This window comes from Molossus molossus, unplaced genomic scaffold (genome assembly GCF_014108415.1).
Source record: "Molossus molossus isolate mMolMol1 unplaced genomic scaffold, mMolMol1.p scaffold_m16_p_1, whole genome shotgun sequence".
NCBI classification, from domain to species: Eukaryota; Metazoa; Chordata; class Mammalia; order Chiroptera; family Molossidae; genus Molossus; species Molossus molossus.
The window spans coordinates 164,563,072-164,584,009 of record NW_023425344.1 but is presented as its reverse complement, the minus strand read 5'-3'; the positions used below and the strand labels follow the sequence as shown (position 1 = coordinate 164,584,009).

At 38.6% G+C, this 20,938-nt stretch overlaps 1 protein-coding gene across 7 annotated transcripts in view; it reads left to right on the top strand.

Annotated features, from left to right (window-relative positions):
* HEATR5A (HEAT repeat containing 5A) overlaps nucleotides 1-20,938 on the top strand; it is a 125,345-nt gene that overhangs the window by 52,559 nt on the left and 51,848 nt on the right. For all 7 annotated transcript variants that reach the window (XM_036258953.1, XM_036258945.1, XM_036258927.1 and 4 more), the window contains exons 14-18: nucleotides 6,076-6,185; nucleotides 11,245-11,408; nucleotides 11,497-11,672; nucleotides 18,755-18,860; nucleotides 20,202-20,392. In XM_036258953.1, coding sequence (XP_036114846.1) covers nucleotides 6,076-6,185; nucleotides 11,245-11,408; nucleotides 11,497-11,672; nucleotides 18,755-18,860; nucleotides 20,202-20,392 — 747 coding nt within the window. The remainder of the gene's footprint in view (nucleotides 1-6,075; nucleotides 6,186-11,244; nucleotides 11,409-11,496; nucleotides 11,673-18,754; nucleotides 18,861-20,201; nucleotides 20,393-20,938) is intronic.

The following is a 20,938-nucleotide window of genomic DNA, read 5'->3' as shown; positions in this document are numbered from 1 at the left end:
TAACTTTGCTTGTGCTGAATTTTTTATTTTGTTAATTATTGTTTGTTATTACTCCTTTCTTCTTTCTTATTCTTGTTCTTCTTTCTAACCCCTTAATTTGAATGCTTAGCTCATTGAATTTCTCTTAATTATAGTGTAAACTAAGGCCATAAATTTTCCTTTAAGTTCTCAGTTGCTGAAAATCCGAAGAGTATTAATATGTATTTCCATTTTTTCAGTTTCAGTTATTTTAAAATTATGTTATTTTTTTGAATTGTTTAGAAGTTTTTAAATTTCTAAATGTATGGGATAGTTTTTATCTTACGGTTTTATCACTGGTTTTGTTGTTGTTAATCCTCACCCGAGGATATTTTTCCATTGATTTTTAGGTAGAGTGGAAGGGTGGGGGGTGGACATCAATGTAGAGAGACACATTAATTGGTTGCCTTCTGCATGGCTCCAACCAGGAATCAGAACCTGCAGCCCAGGTACATGCCCTTGACCGGGAATTAAACCCGTGACCCTTTGGTCCAAGGGCTGATGCTCTAACAGCTGGGCCAAACCATGCAGGGCTTGTTACTGATTTTTAACTTAATTGTATTGTTAGTGAATATGATCTGTATATTACCTGTTTTACATTTATTGAGACTTGCTCTGTGACAAATGTGTCTTTTTAAAAATTCCATTGTTCCATCTATCTTTACTAACTTTTTTTTTTTAAACCGATACCAAATAACATCCTTTATTACAATGTTAGTTTATGATAATTGCATGGATGTTAATTTCAAGAAGAAGTTTTCAGCTTAAAGAACTAGAACCCTGCCCTGGCCAGTTTGGCTCAGCGGTTAGAGTGTCGGCCTGCGGTCCGGAGAGACCTGGGTTCGGTTCCCGCTAAGGGCATGTACTTCGGTTGCAGTTTGTCCCCGGCCCTGGTTGGTCGTGCGGGTGGCAGCCACTCGATGTGTCCCTTCACATCGATGTTTCTCTCTCTCTCTCCCTTCCTCTCTCTCCTTCCCATTCTATCTGTACAAAAAATGGAAAAATACCCTCAGGTGAGGATTAAAAAAAAAAAAAAAAAGAACTAGAACCCTTGCCCAATATAACAAATACAATACTAAAATATACAGAAGCTCCTTTTAAGCAAGGGATAATACTAGAAAATTCATGAATTTAATGACACCAAAGTGCTTGTCCTACAAAAAGTTTGCCAAATCCATCTGTTGACCCTATCAGTGGTCCTCTCTGATACTTAGTACAAGGTGAGACTATTTCTACACCAAATGTTGCAGACTAGGTTTTTGGGGTCCAAATGGATGGTGACCACTGGTCCTTGAGACTTCAAATTCTTCCCTTGCTGCAGCATGGCTGACCATCCTCTGGAAAAATAGTCTCTTCCCAGGGTGAGCCACTGCCACCATCACCAGCTTTGCACTCAAAACCTCATGGCAGACCAATGCTCCTCACTGCAGTCCTCAGCCCTTAGCAGTCCTTCATTCAATTGCAACCCTTAAGGTGGGATGCTTCTCCGGTCTTCAATACTCTTCAATGGGTCTGCCATCCTTGTCACAAGCTATCAGCCCCAGCTGCAAATTCAAACAACCTCAGTCACAGGCCATAGTGAAAAGTTTCACTAACTTTTTATCTGTTTAACGTATCAATAACTGAGAGAGATGTGTTAAACTCCTTCACTGTGGTGCTGGGTTTATCAGTTTTCTCTATAGTTCCATTAATTTTTGCTCTTTAATATTTTGAGACTAGCTCAAAAGTCTCTCTGATTATTATATGTGTGGTTTATGCCTTTTTCAATGTCACTGTGTTTTAGGCATGTAGTTGGGAGTTTTATAAAGTTGAATCTTTCAACCTCTGCTTTAAACTGACAGTTAGTGGATTTCTTCATCCAAGGTGGTATCTATTTTTTTTGAATTCATGCCTTTTGGTAGGTCTGGAAAAGTGGCTGTTATCTCTTCAAATATTGCCTCTTCCATTCTCTTGAAACTTTCTTTCTGGGGAGCTTTTCATTTTGTCTTCTGTACCTCTTAATCTTTTTCTAATATTTTGTTCTCCTTTTCTTTCTGTTACATTCTCAGTAATTTCTTTAGCTCTGTCTTTCAGTTCACTAATTCTCTCTTCGACTGGGTTTAATCTGATAATGCATTTGCCTCTGCGAGGACTTGGGATGTTTTTAACACCCTTCAAGAAACCCCACCTTGCCCTGGCTGGTTTGGTTCAGTGGTTAAAGTGTTGGCCCACAGACCAGAGAGGCCCAGGTTCAGTTCCCGCTAAGGGCATGTACCTTGGTTGCAGTTCATTCCTACCCCTGTTTGGGTTGTGTGGGTGGCAACCAGTTGATGTGTCTCTCTCACATCGATGTTTCTCTCTCTCTCTTCCTCCCTCTCTCCCTCCCACTCTATCTGAAGATAAATGCAAAAATGTCCTTGGGTGAGGATTAAAAAAAAAAAGAAACCCCACCTTATCACCTCTACCTATCATGGGCACAAGCTCAATCTGCAAATTTTTGTGTTGATACCAGCATTTGTGTTCCCACTCTCATTTCACTTCATATTTTATCTCATGCTTTTTATGTTTGTTTGGTTGGGGGAAGGAGACTTGGCCTTGGAAAGGTAGATTTCTGCAAGCCTAACAATGCTTAATATCTTTTTTTTTTTTTTTTTTTTTTTTAATCCTCACCCGAGGACATTTTTCCATTTTTTGTACAGATAGAGTGGGAGGGAGAGAGAGGAAGAGAGAGAGAGAGAAACATCGATGTGAAAGGGACACATCGAGTGGCTGCCACCCGCACGACCAACCAGGGCCGGGGACAAACTGCAACCGAAGTACGTGCCCTTAGCGGGAACCGAACCCGGGTCTCTCCAGACCGCAGGCCGACGCTCTAACCGCTGAGCCAAACCGGCCAGGGCTGCTTATTATCTTTTACCCAGGATCTAAGTGTATTTATAGCAGGAAGGCCCTTCACAGACTAATCTGCTCACCTAATAGAAGCAGAAATCACTAGGAATGCTTTCCTAAATTCTCATTTAGTTCTATTCACCTTACTTTCTTTAAAAAAATAATATACAGCTCTGGTTGGTTTGATTCAGCGATTAGAGCATTGGCCTGTGGTCCAGAGAAACCTGGGTTCGGTTCTCGTTAAGGGCACGTACCTCGGTTGCAGTTTGTCCCTGGCCCCGGTTGGGGTTGTGCGAGTGGCAAACAGTCAATGTGTGTCTCTCTCATGTAGATATTTCTCTCTCTCTCTCTCTTCCTCCCTCTCTCCCTCCTGCTGTATCTGAAGATAAATGCAAAAAAATGTCCTCGGGTGAGGATTAAAAAAAAACAATACACACGTGCTAGCTAGTTTGGCACAGTGGTTAGAGTGTTGGCCTGTAGACCAAGAACTCAATTCTGGTCAAGGGCATGTACCTGGGTTGCAGATTCAATCCCTGGCCCCAGCCAAGGTCGTGCAGAAGGCAACCAATCAATGTGTCTCTCTTACATTGATGTTTCTCTCTCTTTCTCTCCCCCTCTCACTCTCCTTTCCACTCTCCCTAAAAATCAGTGGAAAATATCCTCAGGTGAGGTTTTACAAAAATATGTATTTTTTAAATACACACAACCCTCTGAATTAAATTCTATTTTATTGAAAATGAATGTTACAGGAGTTTTACAATTTTTTAATTTATTTTTGTTACAGATGTTTCTCCTTTTTCCCTAAAACTTTTACAATTTTTAATTTTTATTTATTTCTATTTATTTATTTTTTATCCTTACCCAACAACATTTTTTCCATTTTTTTGTTCAGATAGAGTGGGAGGGAGAGAGAGGAAGAGACAGAGAGAGAAACATCAATGTGAAAGGGACACATCGAGTGGCTGCCAACCCGCATGACCAACCTGGGCCTGGGACAAACTGCAACCGAGGTACGTGCCCTTAGCGGGAACCGGACCCGGGTCTCTCTGGACCGCAGGCGGATGTTCTAACCGCTGAACCAAACCGGCCAGGGCAGACTTTTACAATTTTTTATTAATTTTTTTTTTTTTGAGAGAAACATCGATAAGAGAGGGAAACATCGACCAACTGTCTCCTGCACTTCCCCTACCGGGGATTGAGCCCCAAACCTGGGCATGTGCCTGGACCAGGAATTGAACTGAAGTGGGACAACACCCAACCAAGTGAGCCATACCGACCATGGCTGTTGCAGGATTTTTTTTTTTTTTTTAATCCTCACCCGAGGACATTTTTCTATTTTTTGTTCAGATAGAGTGGGAGGTAGAGAGAGGAAGAGAGAGAGAGAGAGAAACATCGACGAGAAAGGGACACATCGAGTGGCTGCCACCCGCACCACCAACCAGGGCCAGGGACAAACTGCAACTGAGGTACGCGCCCTTAGCCGGAACCGAACCCGAGTCTCTCTGGACTGCAGGCCAACACTCTAACCGCTGAGCCAAACTGACCAGGGCTGTTGCAGGATTTTGTAACGTCTTTTCAATGTGATTAAAACAGCTTTCATATGTCAACTGTTCTTTTCTCATCTGGTTTTAGAGAAATACAGAAATGTAGTGAATTTATTCATGCCCATAATAAAGAAATTCTACCCAGGTCTTTATAAAGGTTTTCTGTGCATTGTTTACTAAACTGAATGATATAAAATGGAACCAACTTTTATAAAATAAAATGACAAGTCAAATATAACTCTTTTTTCTTCTAGAAACTAGAAATAGCAAGCAGTAATTTTCTAGAAAGTACAGATTAATAAATATTGCCAGAATTTCTTAGAGTGCTTGGAAACCTCATGCCATGACAGTTTAGTTGACTTATTCCGGCATCACAATGAAAATGATCCCATTGAATTTCTGTGTTGCTTAAAGAGATGAAAACCATACTGCAGTTGATAACCTGGTACCTTGCAAAAAGTAGTAATCGTTTAATAAATATTTGTTAGATGAGTGAACATTAGTAAAATGTCTTAATACCAGTAATGACAGAAAAAAAAGATAAAGAAGAGTACATGAAAGTAAAAGAAGAATATGAAGAAAGGAGGTGATAAAAGACTTTTGTGAATAGAAATGTGGAGAAACATTGGCTCAGCTTGTGCTTTATTAAGAGAATTGGCATTATGATTTTGCATATCTTGGTGATTCATTTGTATTTGGTGATGGCATTCCAGATCAACTTTCCAATAAATAGTTGGATTTTTTTTTCTAGATACATTGCCTTTGTTTCTTTAGCTGATTTTTCTTCTTCTTCTTCTTTTTTTTAATATGTTTTTATTGATTTTAGAAAGAGAGGAAGGGAGGGAGAGATAGAAACATTGATGAGAGAGAGAAACATTGATCGTCTGCCTCCTGCATACCCCCTATTAGGGATCGAGCCTGCAACCTGGGCATGTGCCTTGACCAGGAATCGAACCAGGACCTCTCAGTCCATGGAACGACGCTCAATCCACTGAACTACACCAGCTGGGCCCAAGGATATTTTTTCATTGATTTCTTTTTTTTGAGCAAGTGTAAGGGAAGGAGGGAAAGAGAGAGAGAGAGAGAGATTTGTTGCCTTCCACACAACCCCTTCCAGGGCCGGGAATCCATCCTGCAACCCAGGTACATGCCCTTGACTGGAATCAAACCCTCAACCCTTCAGTCTGTGGGCCAACGCTTTAACTGCTGAATCAAACTGGCCAGGGCTGATTCCTTTCCTACCATAATAGACTTTAGTGTTTGAAAATACCAAGTTATAAATTTGGGGATTTAGTGAATAGTTTTATTTTCCAGACAAAATACTTATATTCTTAGGACTCTAAGCTGAATACGTATTTTTTTTATGAAGTATGATAGAAAATATAACAATGATTTTCATGTGTGACATTTGTAATCACACCTTATTAAAAAAACATTAAATATGTGGTGATTGCATGGGGGTGGTGGGGAGGTGGAAGAGGGCATAGAGGGGATAAATGGTGATAGAAAAAATAAAGTCACGAAATAAAAGCAGCACCAATGTTCACTAATAATATGTATAGTTATTTGTGTGTCAACCTGTTCAATTTTTATAAATTGTTTTATAACTTACACACTTAAGATATACTTTCTCTTTTATTTTAAGGCTTTCTTCAATAATAAAAACATATGGAAGTCCTTTGAAAACCCCATCAGTAGTTTATAGACAAAGGCTTTATGAATTACTGATTTTATTGCCTCCTGAAACCTATAAAGGTATGTGCTTTAGACCAAAGTGTTTTATTGTTTGTAGCTAGTACAGTGCCTGGAAGTAATACCTGAATGAATTAACTACACGGCAGTTGTTTAGTGCCCTATCTCTAGGAGGTATAGGGAGTTCAATCTTATGTGTTCACCATTCTATAGTAAATAAAATACATTATTTGAGGATATTTGTTTCCTTTGAAATAGTGGAAGGGTGTGAGGGAGGGGAAGAGAGAGAGAAACATCATTGTGAGAGAGACACATCAATTGGTTGCCTCTCGCATGCACTCATCTGGGGCCAGGGATCGAATCTGCAACCCAGGCATGTGTCCTTGACCTGGGATCAAACCGGTGACCTCTCAACCTCTCACAGCATGGGGCGATGTTTAACCAACTGAGCAGAACTAAAATACATTTTTTAAAAAACCCTACTTCTCATGTCTTTCTTCTCTCTTCTAGGAAAAAAGTGTATAGTTCCTCTGTGTGGGAGAGAAGGAGTAACAAACGCTGGTCTTGATTCTATCCAGGGTTTTGTACAGAATGTGTAATGCAAACCTGTTAGATATTTGGCCATTCCTAGTTTCCCTCTAGCATGATTATCATATGCATTCTGTTCCACTATTCCATTCTTAACTCTGCCCAGATAGAAGTTTAATATTGAACTGTTCAAGGTATAATTGATTTTATAAAATTTATAATGTAGGTTTTGTAATAATTAGGCTAAAAGATGTGAAATAAACTTGTCCCTATTTTTAAATTAGTCTTAAAACCTTTCTTAAATTTAAAATACAGATTTAAGAAAAATTATATAGCCTGGCTGGTGTGGCTCGGTGGTTGAGTGCCAACCCATACACCAGGAGGTCGCTGGTTAGATTCCTGATCAGGGCACATGCCCACGTTGTGGGCCAGATCCCCTGTGGGAGGCATGTAGGAGGCGGCTGTTCAGTGTTCTTTCTCATCAGTGTTTCCATCTCTTTCTCTCTCTCCCTTCGTCTCTCTCTAAAAATCAGTGAAGGAAAAAAAAGAAAGAAAAAGTGTATACTACTACTGAATAACTCAAAATACTTGTTTTAAGAAGTAAAGATTGAAAATGGGAACTTATATAAATTTTTTTAATCTTAATAATTTTCAACATCCAAACACATTAAATCGATCGTTACTTCAGATCTACTTTTCTGTAAAAATACATTTACTGGCTTATATCTTTATTCTGTAAATAAATGCAATATAATATGTACCACGGTAGTTCAAAATCAACTTATAACTTCTGAATTGGCCTTTATAATTTATGTGAGTGGTAGTGTTCTCACTGCCTCTCTTCCTGGTTCACAAACATACCTACAAAAAGGTTTGATAAAAAGTAAGCATTTAATCTGTACTTCTAAAGAACTAAAAAAAAAAGATATATTGTCATTTCTCAGAAAGTGTACCTAAAGAACCATTTCTATGTACCAGGCACTGTACTAGCAATTGTAGATATTATATTTATTGACTCTTGGACCACAGTGGTTTGAACTGCATGAGTTCACTTATTCAGGGATTTTTTTCCTTAAATACTGTAAATGTATTTTCTCCTATGATTTTCTTAATAGCATTTTATTTTCTCTAACTTACTTTATTGTAAGGATACAGTATATAATTCCATACAGCATATGACCCATAAAATATGTGTTAACTACTGTTTATGTTATTGGTAAGGCTTCTGATCAGAGGTAGGTTATTATGGTTAATAAGTTATATGTGGATTTTCAGCTCTATGGGGGTCGGCACGCCTAACCCCCACATTGTGCAAGGGTCAACTATATTATTTATCTTGGGATAATACAATGATCTAGTTACATTTTTCTCATTTGACAGATAAAATCACAATGAGGTTACAAAAACCAACTTAAGAGCACAGTGCCAGTAGATGGTGGAATCAAGATTAAAGCATAGGTCTGCTTCATACTGTACTGCCTGCCTGTCCATTTATAAGTAACCTACTAGACATTTAGTAAACAGTCAAACCTTAGTGATAGGTCTGTCTCACTCTATGCTGTCTCTCAATATAAAAGTTACCTGCTAGATGTCTAATAAAAGGCTTAGAGATAATTTCTATGTTTCATAGATCAGATAGCTGTTAGGTTCTAGCAAAATCAGTTCCCTTCAGACATTTACATCAATTTTTACCACAGTATTTTGAAATTTATATTCAAACTACAGATGAGAAATTGATTTTTTTCAAGTCTACATTAAATATTTAGGAATATTAGAATATGAACTTAAAACCTACAGTGTATCTATTGTTAAATGATAAGTCTACCCTTGAAGGACTTAAATTAAGGAGAAAAACAGTCCGGCCAGTGTGCCTCATTGGTTGAATATCAACCCATGCACCATGCGCCAGTCTGATTCCCCATCAGGGCACATGCCCAGGTTGTAGGCCTGATCCCCAGTGGGGGGCATACAGGAGGCTGCAACCGATGTTCTCTCTCATTGATGTTTCTATCCCCCTCCCTTCCTCTCTCTAAAATCAGTAAAGAAAAAAAATGGTTTTTTTAAATTTATTTTTAATTTTATTTTTGTTACAGATATTTCTCCTTTTTTCCCCCATTGATACCCTCCTCCCCATCTCTCCCACCCTGTCCCTGGCTTTGTTGTCCATGTCCATTGGTTATGCGTACATGCATATAAGTTCTGTGGTTTATCTCTTTAAATTGTCCACTTTAAAAAAAAGGAGAAAAACAAAATCTTGTATTGTCATCTCAGAATTGAAATTTGGGAATGCAATCAGGTGTCCTGAAGAAACAATGAACATATAACTGTATAGATTTTTTTTTTAATCCTCACCCAAGGATTTGATTTTCGTTGATTTGAGAGAGAGAGGAAGGGAGAGAAAGACAGACAGACAGACATCGATTCGTTGCTTCTCACATGTTCCCAGACCAGGAATCAAACCTACTATCCTTTGGTGCACAGGAAAACGCTTCAACCAACTGAGCCACACTGGCCAGGGCACCACCTGTATAGATTTTAAATCCATTTCAGAGTGTTCATTGGGAGATAAAGTCAGGAGTTAATACACATTTCTTGAAAAAAAAGGAAATCTACGTTCACCTTGTCTTTTTCAAGTTTATCTTTTTCTAAAATGAATTTAATAAATATAGTTTATAGAAAAACATTTTGTTTCAACCAAAAATAATAATTTGCCATTTCATATCTGTCTTTTTTCCATCCTTAAAACTAAAGAAATAAAGAATTTTTTTCCTTAAGAATTTCTGTTTATTTTCAAATGATTCTATTTCATAGATTTATGTAATGTACAGAGTAAGGCAAAAGTAGGTTAACTGTTGTTCGTATGAAAATAATATGGCCTGGGCAGTGTGACTCAGTGGATTGAGAGTTGTCCTATGGACTGAGAGCTCCTGGTTCGGTTCCTGCCCAGGGCACCTGCCCGGGTTGCAGGCTCGATCCCAGTAGGGGGCGTGTAGGAGGCAGCTGATCAATGTCTCTCTTTCACATCAGTGTTTCTCTCTCTCTCTTCCTCTCTCTCTAAAAAAAAGTCAATAGAAACATATTTTAACCCTGGCCAGTTTGGTTCAGCAGTTGGAGTGTTGGCCCACAGACCAAAGGGTTGTAGGTTCAATTCCAGTCAAGGGAACGTATCTCAGTTGTAGTTCAGTCCCCAGCCCTGATTGGGGTCACACAAGAGGCAACCAGTCGAGGTGTCTCTCTCACATCGATGTTTCTCTGTCTCACTCTCTCCCTCCCACTCTATCTGAAGATAAATGGAAAAATATCCTCAAGTGAGGATTTTTAAATAAATAATAAAAAGACAAGATATATCAACTAGGTACTACATGTAGAACTTGATTCAAATATAAAAAGCAAATAAAAATGCATTTGAGACCATTGAAATTTTAAACACTAAATGGGTATTTGTTTAGTGATTTTTATTTATTTTTTAATCCTCACCCGAGGGTATTTTTCTATTTATCTTCAAACAGAGTGGGAGGAAGGGAGGGAGCGAGAGAGAGAAGGAGACAGAGAAACATTGACATGAGAGGGACACATTGACTGGTTGCCTCCTGCATGACCTAGACCAGGGCAGGGGATGAACCGTGACTGAGATACTTATCCTTGACTGGAATCGAACCTGTGACTCTTTGGTCCTTGGGCCGATGCTCTAACTGCTAAGCCAAACCAGCCAGGACTGTTTAGTGGTTTTGAAAATATATTGTGATAATGAATTTAGTGATACACAATGAAATATTTATAGATAAAATGGTATTTTCTCTAGGATTTGCTTCAAAATAATGTGGAGAATGGTGAGATAGTGAAGGGGGGTATAGGTGAAACAAGATTGATCCACCTGATCAAGATGAATGACAAGCATATGCTAGGCAGTGGGAAGTTGGGGTGTCATAATACTATTGTCTGGTTTTATATTTGTTTGAAATTTTCTATGACAAAAACATATCTAATGTTTATACATTTTTTCCAGGTTATATATTTTTAAAACAAATATAATTTATCTGCTTTTGTATCTATCTTTTTTTATTTTGGTTTTGTACTTTATGTCATTTTATTTTTATTTAATTTTTTTTCTTTATTGATTTCAGAAAGAGAGAGAGATAGAAACATGGATGAGAGAGAACATCAATTGGGTGCCTCCTGCATGCCCCTCACTGGGGACCAGGCCCACAACCTGGACATGTGCCCTGACTGGGAATCGAACCAGTGACCTCTTGTTGCATGGGTCGACACTCAGCCACTGAGCCACACCAGCTGGGCTTTATGTCATTTTATTTAAAATGTTGGTAGTATTTATTCAGCGTCGTAAGGTTAAACACACATACATTGAGATGTCTTCTCAGTATCCAGCCTCAGCATTGAAACCAGTAGCACATAGTTGAGCCATTTGTTTGTAGGGCATTTTTCCAGGATAAGATATATAATCTTTGCCTGTGATAGATTAAAGGTAGCCAATGTGTAGATTAAAGCTCAACCTAGGCTTTTTTTAACCCCATACTCTAGCCAGTTAACTGCTATTATTAAATTGCTAATTGTTCTTTTTTCTCTGATTCAAAAGGAAACCTCTGTGCTATCCTCAAAGAGCTAGCTGCTGATTTGACTGGCCCTGATATACAAGTGGCAGCATCCACATTTTTACTTCCACCCCTCTGTCATCAGGATGATCTTTTGTTATTAAGTCCTTTGCTACAGGAAACTGACCATAGATTTATCGAGGAACAGGTATGGTCATTTTTCAGTAACTCTTGGGTTGATTCCATCTGTGAACAGTGGTTTTAAATTTTTACATGTAATTTTTTTTTTCTTTTAGCTCCTGCTTAGTAATGGCATTGCTTGTGGAAGTCTTGAGTATGACCCCTATTCTATTTATGAGAAAGATGTAGAGGGAGATTCGGTGCCTAAGCCCCTACCTCCAACACTGTCCGTTATTAGCTCTGCAGTCAAGCTCTTTGGAGTTGTATGTGCTCATGTGGGAGAAGCTCAAAGGTACTGAAATGTAATATTTCCAGACTGGTAATTGGTTCAATGAAGGCATAATAGAGAACTGGTGGGTAAGAAGAATGTTGTTAGAAGTTCTCAATGTAAAATGTTTCTTACTGATGTCAGATGAAGGTGAGATACTGTCTCTTATTTACTTATTTACCTGGCTAGTATTTAATAAGTAAGTAAATTAATGATTAAATTGAGTGATTTAATTAAACTGAAAGTTGATAGACACTATTGAGGATACAGTATTTTATCCACAGCTAGCTTATTATCTGGCTGAAAATACAACTGAAAATTTAGTGACAGGCGAACATTGATTTCTCTTCCTGAAAGCATCCTGAGGTTTTCAAATCACCTCTGAAAATGATTTGCTATTCACTTGACACCCAGAAACCCCACAAAATCATGCAAATCAAGAGGTTCAAATCTTCATGTTCTCTTGAAGAATACTCATGAAACTGTCCAGACCATCAAGGGTATGCATATTCGAAAAGCCGCCAAATAGCTGAAAGATGTCACTTTAGAGAAGCAATGTGTGCATTCCATCGAGAGTGGTAGAATTGGTAGGTGTGCCCAGGCCAAACAGAGGGTCTGTGGCCCAAAAAGAGTGTTGAATTTTTGCTGCACAAGCTTAAAAATGCAGAGAGCAATGCTGAACTTAGTGGTTTAAAGGTAAGATTCTCTGGTCATTGAGCACATCATGTGAACAAAACTCCCAAGATACAGCATGGACTATACAGAGCTCATGGACAGATTAACCCTCACGAGCTCTCCCTGCCACACTGAGGTGATCCTCACTGAGAAAGAGCAGGTTGTTCCTAAACCAGAAGAGGAGGTTGCACAGAAGAAAAAGATACAAGAAACTGAAGAAACAAAAACTTATGGCCTGGGAGTAAATTCAGTATAAAATAAATGCTAATAGAAGTTTTTTTAAAAAAAGAACATTGACTTATGAGCCATTGTCACAAGGAAAAACACTGGTTTTCTGCTTAGATTAGGTCTCATAGGCTTTCTTACCTTGGAGGCGTCATGGAGCCATGATAGGTCCAGGGATTAATCTTCGGTTTGATGGATTTCAGCTCACTCAAAATGAACTTTGGTTTTGAAAACTCAAAGTTTGATAATGATTTCTCACTGAGAATAACAGTTTCTTGATAAATGAGGATAATATCTTTCTTGGAGATTAAAAAACACAACTCATATCCACTATCCAGAAAATTCAGTTTTTATCTGAGATACTTAAGGGAAGTGAATCTTTCCTACAGGCTATACTGGTCCACAGTTTTCAAATTATTAACTGTCATCATTCATATTCATTCTCTCTGTCTCTCTCTCTCATGCTGGACCAGAATACCAATTAGCTAGGGAATTTACCTTGGTCTCTTAAAGATGCACAAATATATTTGAGTCTTGTCAGCAACACATTTCTGAAACAGGTCTTTCAGTGGATAGAAAAAGGAATACAATTTGTGTTGGTTTTTAATAGCTTCATGTCATTTAATTTAATTTAATTTAATTTTTTTTTTATCCTCACCCGAGGACATTTTTCCATTTTATTGTTCAGATAGAGTGGGAGGGAGGGAGGGAGAGAGAGAGAGAGAAACATCGACGTGAAAGGGACACATCGAGTGGCTGCCACCCGCACGACCAACTAGGGTCGGGGACAAACTGCAACTGAGGTACGCGCCCTTAGCGGGAACCGAACCGGGTCTCTCTGGACCACAGGCTGATGCTCTAACCGCCGAGCCAAACTGGCCAGGGCTAATTTAATTTAATTTTTTTTTAATTCTCACACAAGGATATTTTTTCATTTATCTTCAAATAGAGTTTGAGGGGGAGAGAGAGAAACATCGATGTGAGAGAGACACATTGATTGGTTCCTTCCCGCACGACCCCAACCAGGGCTGGAGACCGAACCAGACGGAGATATGTGCCCTTGACCTGAGTCAAACCTGAGACTCTTTGGTCTTCGGTTCGACACTCCATCCACTGAGCCAAACCTGCCAGGGCTGTGTCATTTCATTTAAAATGATGGTAGCAGTAAGGTACACACACACACACACACACGTGCACAAACTTTGAGATGTCTTTTCAGAGCTTTAATTCCAAATGTGGGGCTTTTCCCAAATTTATTTCTAGTACGTAATTCCTTGTATATACTATATCTATAAAGTTAGGTTATAATATATTTAAGGCAACATATGACTGAATTATAAATGAATGCTATGACAGAAGATGAAAGGAAAATCATAGTGGTCTGGGATATTAAAAGATGAATTGATGGAGAGAATGAGATTTGAACTAGTCTGTAACTATTTTATTTTTTGTTTGTTTTTGTTTTTATCCTCACCGGAGGACATTTTTCCAGTTTTTGTTCAGATAGAGTGGGAGGGGGGAGAGAGAGAGAAACATCGACGTGAAAGGGACACATTGAGTGGCTGCCACCGGCAGGACCAACCAGGGCTGGGGACACACTGCAACCGAGGTACATGCCCTTAGCGGTAACCAAACCCTGGTCTCTCTGGACCGCAGGCCGACGCTCTAATCGCTGAGCCAAACCTGCCAGGGCTGTAACTATTTTATATAGCATACGATTACTTTAAAATAATTCATTTGAATTAATACAGCTAACTACAGTGGATGAAATGAGTTGGCCTTGTGGGTAAATGATTTAAATTAACCATGTTCTTAAGTGGCTCTGCTCTTTTTTGATAGATCTAAAGTAAAAAAGAAAAGAATATACTTACAAGATTTGTTTTTTAAAAACTGATTTTATTATCAGGACACATACCTAGGTTGTGTGTTCGATCCCTGATTGGGACATGTATGGGAAGCAACTGGTAGATGTTTCTCTGTCACATTAATATTTCTCTCTTTCTCCCCCTTCCTCTCTCTAAAATACAAAACATATCCTCAAGTGAGGATTTTATTTATTTATTTATTTTTTATCCTCACTCAGGGACATTTTTGCAGGAGGGAGAGAGGGAGGAGGAGAGGGAGAGAAACATCAATGTGAGAGAGACACATCGAGTGGTTGCCACCCACATGACCCCAACAAGGGCCAGGGACAAGCTGCAACTGAGATACGTGCCCTTAGTGGGAACCGAACCCAGGACTTGGTGGTCCACGGGCCAACACTCTAACCACTGAGCAAAATTGGCCAGGCCCAATTTGGCCAGTTTGGCTCAGCAGTTGGAGCATCGGCCTATGGACCAGAGTCCTGAGTTCGGTTCCCACTAGTGGCACGTAGCAGAAACAACAACAACAAGTTTAGCCCTGGCTCGTTTGGCTCAGCAGTTAGAGCATCAGCCCTTAGACTGAAGGGTCACAGGTTCCATCTCTGCCTCAGTCAGGGTGCACGTGGGAGGCACCCAATCAGTGTGTCTCTCTCACATCAGTGTTTCTTTCCCTGCCTTCTTTCCACTGTCTCTAAAAAAAAAAAAAAAATCAATGGAAAAATATCCTCAGGTGAGGATTAAGAACAATAACAACAAAGTTTAATTTTCCCAAATTTTCGCCTCCAAAAATATTGATTTTATTTCTCTCCTAGGGAAGGTTTTTTTTTAGATTTATTGTTCAATTGTAGTTTCAAAAAAGGGTTTCGTATTTCTTTTGTTTAAATTGTATTGAACTTTAAAATGTGCTGTTTTTTTTTATCCCACCTGTCTATATTAAAATAATATATGTATATATACACACACACACACACACACAGAATGAATATTCAGAGGAAGGGAGATTTTGTTTAATAAAAAAAAAATCTGTTTGAATTCTAACTAAATAAAAATAGTAGGCCCTAGTTTGGAGATTTTTAAAGGAAGTAGTCTGTCAGGATACCAGATAAAAAAGCGGGTCATAAGCAACTATCAGCCATCTCCAATGGTTGCCGTTAGAGAGGACCAGTGGAGAGAAACTACATAGGTAAGAAAATTATGAAGAAAACTTGGCATTGGTAATGTTAAAGCACTGAGATGTTTAAAGCTCTGTCAACATTTTTTTTTTGTTAGTCCTCACCCAAGGATATTTTTCCATTTATTTTCAGAGAGAAACATCTATGCAAAAGAGACACATTGATTGATTGCCTCCCGCATGACCCCGAACGGGGCTGGGGACTGAATCGGTCCTCAGGCCAATGCTCCAGCCACTGTGCCAAACCAGTCAGGGCAACTGTCAACATATTTTATACAAAAAAGAAGTATTATTGATTGTGCATATGTTGTTTGTGGTTACTTTTATTACATTTTTTTGCACCTAATTGCAAAGAATTAATTACTTAATTCACTTAATGATTGTTCCACTCCTGACCGCACATTGCAGTCATTTGGACAACTTTTTAAAATGTAGATTCTGCTCTGGCTGGTTTGGCTCAGCGGTTGGAGCATCGGCCTGCAGACCAGAGAGTCCGGGGTTTGGTGCCCGCTAAGAGCACCATACCTCGGTTGCAGTTTGTCCCTGGCCCTAGTTGGGTCGTGTGGGTAGCAACCACTTGATGTGTCTCTCACATTAATGTTTCTCTCTCTCTTCCCTCTTCTCTCCCTCCCACTGTATCTGAAGATAAATGCAAAAATGTCCTCAGGTGAGGATAAAAAAAATTTTTTTTAATATAAATAAATAAAGTGTAGATTCTGATTTAATAGTATGGTGTGCATACTATGTTAGGCACTGACATTTTTAAATAAAACTCCTTAGTTGATTCAGATGTGCCGCCAAGGTTAAGAACCACTGCAATAAATGCTGTAAAATGCTGTCAATTGTGAGTTGAGGAAGAGATAGGAAAAGCATAGTTGTAGTTCTTAGGATTAAAAATTTTCATCATTATACACCCTCCCTGAGAGAATAAAGTAAACCAGTATTTTCAAATGTTGTGTCTGCTGTTTTCTCAGTTAACTGTGTAGTTTTATTTCGACTCAGAATATTGTTTCAGTATCTGATTTTATTCCAAACAAAATAAGCATATATTTTCATTTATACTACTTAGGAATACCAATTCAGGGTTACTAAAAACAAGTCATCTCCAACTTGGTTCCTCAAAAATTAAAAATAGAACTACCTTATAACTTAGCAATTCCACCTCTGGGTATTTATCTGAAGAAATCCAAAACACTAATTTGAAAACATATATGCACCTCTGTGTTCATTGCAGTAGTATTTACAGTAGACTAGTGGATAAAGAAGGTGTGGTACGTGTATACATTGGATATTAGTCAGCCATAAAAAATAATGAAATTTTACCATTTGGACGGACCTAGAGGGTATTATGCTAAGTCAAATAAATCAGAAAAAAAGACAAATACTGTATGATTTTACTTATATGTAGAATCTAAAAAACAAACAAGTAAAACAGAAACAGATTCATAGATACAGAGAATATTTTGATAGTTATCAAAATGAGAGGGGGGTTGGGGGCATGGGGAATGGGTGGGAAAAGTAAAAGGAGGATTAAGAAGTACAATTTGGCAATTAGAGAATAGTCACCAGGATGTAAAGTATAGTATAGCATAGAGATTAGAGTCAATAACTATGTATGGTCCAAGTGGGTACGAGACTTAACCACTCATAAGTTATATAATGTTTTAACTACTATGCTATATACCTCTGAAACTAATCTAATGTCAACTGTAATTTTTAAAAAATGTATAAGAAAAAAAAGTCGCCCTGGCCGATTTGGCTCAGCGGTTAGAGCGTTGGCCTGCGGTCCTGAGAGACCTGGGTTCGGTTCCCGCTAAGGGCATGTACCTCGGTTGCAGTTTGTCCCCGGCCCTGGTCGGTTGTGCGGGTGGCAACTACTCGATGTGTCCCTTTCACATCGATGTTTCTCTCTCTCTCTCTACCTGAACAAAAAAATGGGAAAATGTCCTTGGGCGAGGATAAAAAAATAAATAAATAAAAAAGAAAAAAAAAGTCATCTCCATGTACCTGAAAATTCAAAATGGTTTTTGTTGTTGTTATTTATTTGTTTCTTTTTATCCTCACCTGAGGACATTTTTTTGCATTTATCTTCAGATAGAGAGGAAGGGAGAGAGAGAAAAACATTGATATGAGAGAGACATATCGACTGGTTGCCATCCACACAACCCCAACTGGGGCCAGGGACAAACTGCAACCAAGGTACATGCCCTTAGCGGGAACTGAACCTGGGGCTCTCCGGTCCGTGGGCTGACACACTAACTGCTGAGCCAAACCGGCCAGGTCGGTTTTTGTTGTTTGGTTTTGGTTTTGGTTTGTTTTTTGAGAGCTCTGTTATGATTTGGTATTAAAGAGAAAAAATTGAGGGTTCTGTCAGGTCTGATTACAGTCAGGAGAAAATGAGAAAACCACAAATTAATGTTGTGCTGTATATACAGGTTGTCCCAAAAAATATATGCACACTTGAAAGCTGATAGCTCAATTGATGTTTCTTTCTTTTCAGATTTAACCCATTGGAATTTATAATTATTCAAAGTGTATGTACATTTTTTGGGACACCCTATAGTATGATTAAAAGTACTTTTTTTTCATTGTTGAAAGTATTACAGATGTCCGCCTTTTTTCCCCATTGACCCCCTCCTCCCCACTCCCACCCGCTCCTGCTTCCCCAACCTAATGTCTGTGTCCATTGGTTGTGCATATCCAAATACATTTTAGTACAGTTAGGGGTTCATTTATATTTAATGCTTCTTATTAAATACAGATGCCATAAGTTGGTGCTCCCTTTAAAATGAAGTATTGTATTTGAATCCAATTAAGTTCAGTTATTAAGAACAAAAATAGATGCGATTAACTTCTGAGATACCCTTGGTTTAAAAAATGATTGCTGAAATAGTTGGATTTTCCCAAGTAAATCTTTAAGTGATACATTCATTTGTTGTTTTCACAAAATAATGCTTCTCCCCCACTGTCAGAATGACACATAATTAAAACATTTTTTAATTGGTTATGTTTTCCGAAAATGCTTCAGTATGTTCAATATTTTAGTAATACCAACAAAATAATGCAACAAAATAAATTAGCAGTACAAACAGTACTACTGCCCTTTGACTTTATCTTGATGAACAAATCTACTGTCTTCTATTTACTTTTAAATCTTTTCTTTCTGATTTTAGGCTTCTTATAGTGGAACAGCTTTTGGACAGTATAAAGCATACAAAAGGAGCTCGTCAGCAAGTAGTTCAGTTACATGTCGTTTCCTCGGTTTCTAGTTTCTTGAAGGTAATTAATTCTATTTTTTAAAAATTAATGTTTGCTTGATTTTCTTTATTTTTATTATTTTTTTTCCTTTATTGATTTTTTTTTAAATTTTTTTCTCTATTCTTTTTTTTCCTCACCCGAGGACATTTTTCCACTTTTTGTTCAGATAGAGTGGGAGGGGGAGAGAGGAAGAGAGAGAGAGAGAAACATCAACGTGAAAGGTACACATCGAGTGGCTGCCACCCGCACAACCCAACCAGGGCTGGGACAAACTATAACCGAGATATGCACCCTTAGCAGGAACTGAACCTGGGTCTCTCTGGACCAGAGGCCAATGATCTAACTGCTGCGCCAAACTGGCCAGGGCTTCTTTATGCTTTAGAGAAAGAGGAAGGGAGAAGGGTAGAGAGACAGAAACATCGATGGGAGAGAACATTGATTGGCCGCCTCTTACATGCCCCCCACTGGGGATTTGGCCCACAACCTGGGCATGTGTCCTGACCAGGAATCGAACTGGCATCCTCTTGGTGCATGGGTCAATGCTCAACCACCAAGCCACACTGGCCGGCCCTCTTTATTGATTTAGAGAGAGAGGAATGGAGAGGGAGAGAAAGATAAAAACATTGATGAGAGAGAACATTGATTGGCTGCCTTCTGCATGTCCCCCACTGGAGATCAGACCCACAACCTGGGCATGTGCCCTGACCAGGAATTGAACCGATGACCTCCTGGTGCATGGGTTGACGCTCAGTCACTGAGCCACACCAGCCGGGCTGATTTTCTTTTTTTAAATGTATGGTCAACTAAGTAGTTTGGAGGAAGGTATTTTTAAAGGGCTATCGCTGCCCCCCCCCCCCAATATTTTTTTAATCTCCTGATGAGAATGTTTTATGATTTATAATTTTACTTTTACTTTTTCATCATATAAAACTTTAGATAAACTTGTGTTAGAGCCAGGCCTTAACCTACTGAGACTAATATCCTAGACCAGGGATTGGCAGACTATGGCCTATGGACCAAATCTGGCTCGTTAATATTTATAACTTACAGTTTCCAAGTGAAATGTAATAGGCTTCATTAATTATATCTTTTATTGGAAATCTCTATTAATAGTCTTCTGACTATTAATATATACTATAGTGATAATTGATCACCACATTGTGTGCCTGGAGGATGAAAATTCTAAAGTACTTTGTCACAAAAAGTCAAATTATGTTTGTATGTTCATTGGAGTTGTGTTCTGATTTTAGTTTTATAAGTAGTAATCCGAGTATGAACACATTTGCTTAACCAGAATATACATTCCAAATTAGGTAAAATTCATTGCAATTATAAGTTTGGATTGTTTTTTACATATTTCAGTATGTGGCTGGCTCCAAGGGAAATTTGGGTCCAGAAGAAATGAGAAGACCTACCCTAGCATTAGTGATGGGAGCCTTAGAGAGTCCCAACCCCCTCTTGAGATGTGCAGCTGCAGAGGCGTGGGCTAGATTAGCCCAAGTGGTCAATGAGGGACCTTTTACTGCTTCATTAGCTCAAGTTAGCTTTGACAAGTAAGTGAATTTCTCATTTAATATTCCTAGACTATGTGTCAAAACTGGGTACAAATTATTGTTAATACTGCCCTGCCTACTTTAAGAATGTTAAGATAAATGAGATAATAAATAAGAAATTAATGAAAAAAATAAAATAACTACAAATAAAAGTTTATGGTGAGACTAGTAATATATATAAAGTTATATTAGTAGTGGTGGTAGTGATGCAGGTAGCACTTAGTCTAGTGAATATGTGTGTGATTTGGTTAAGGGTTTGAAGTCTGGAGTCATATTACTAATTTGGTTCAAATCCCAACTCTTCCATTTAATAGTTGGTTACTTTTTAATTTATTTTTTCTTTATTGATTTTTAGAGAGAGAGGAAGGAAGAGGAAGAGAGAGATAGAAACATTGATGAGAGAGAACATTGATTGGCAGCCTCCTGCATGCTCCTCACTGGGGATTTGGTCCACAACCTGGGCATGTGCCATGACCAGGAATCAAACCAGTGACCTCTTGATGCATGGGTCGATGCTCAACCACTGAGCCACACCGGACGGGCAAT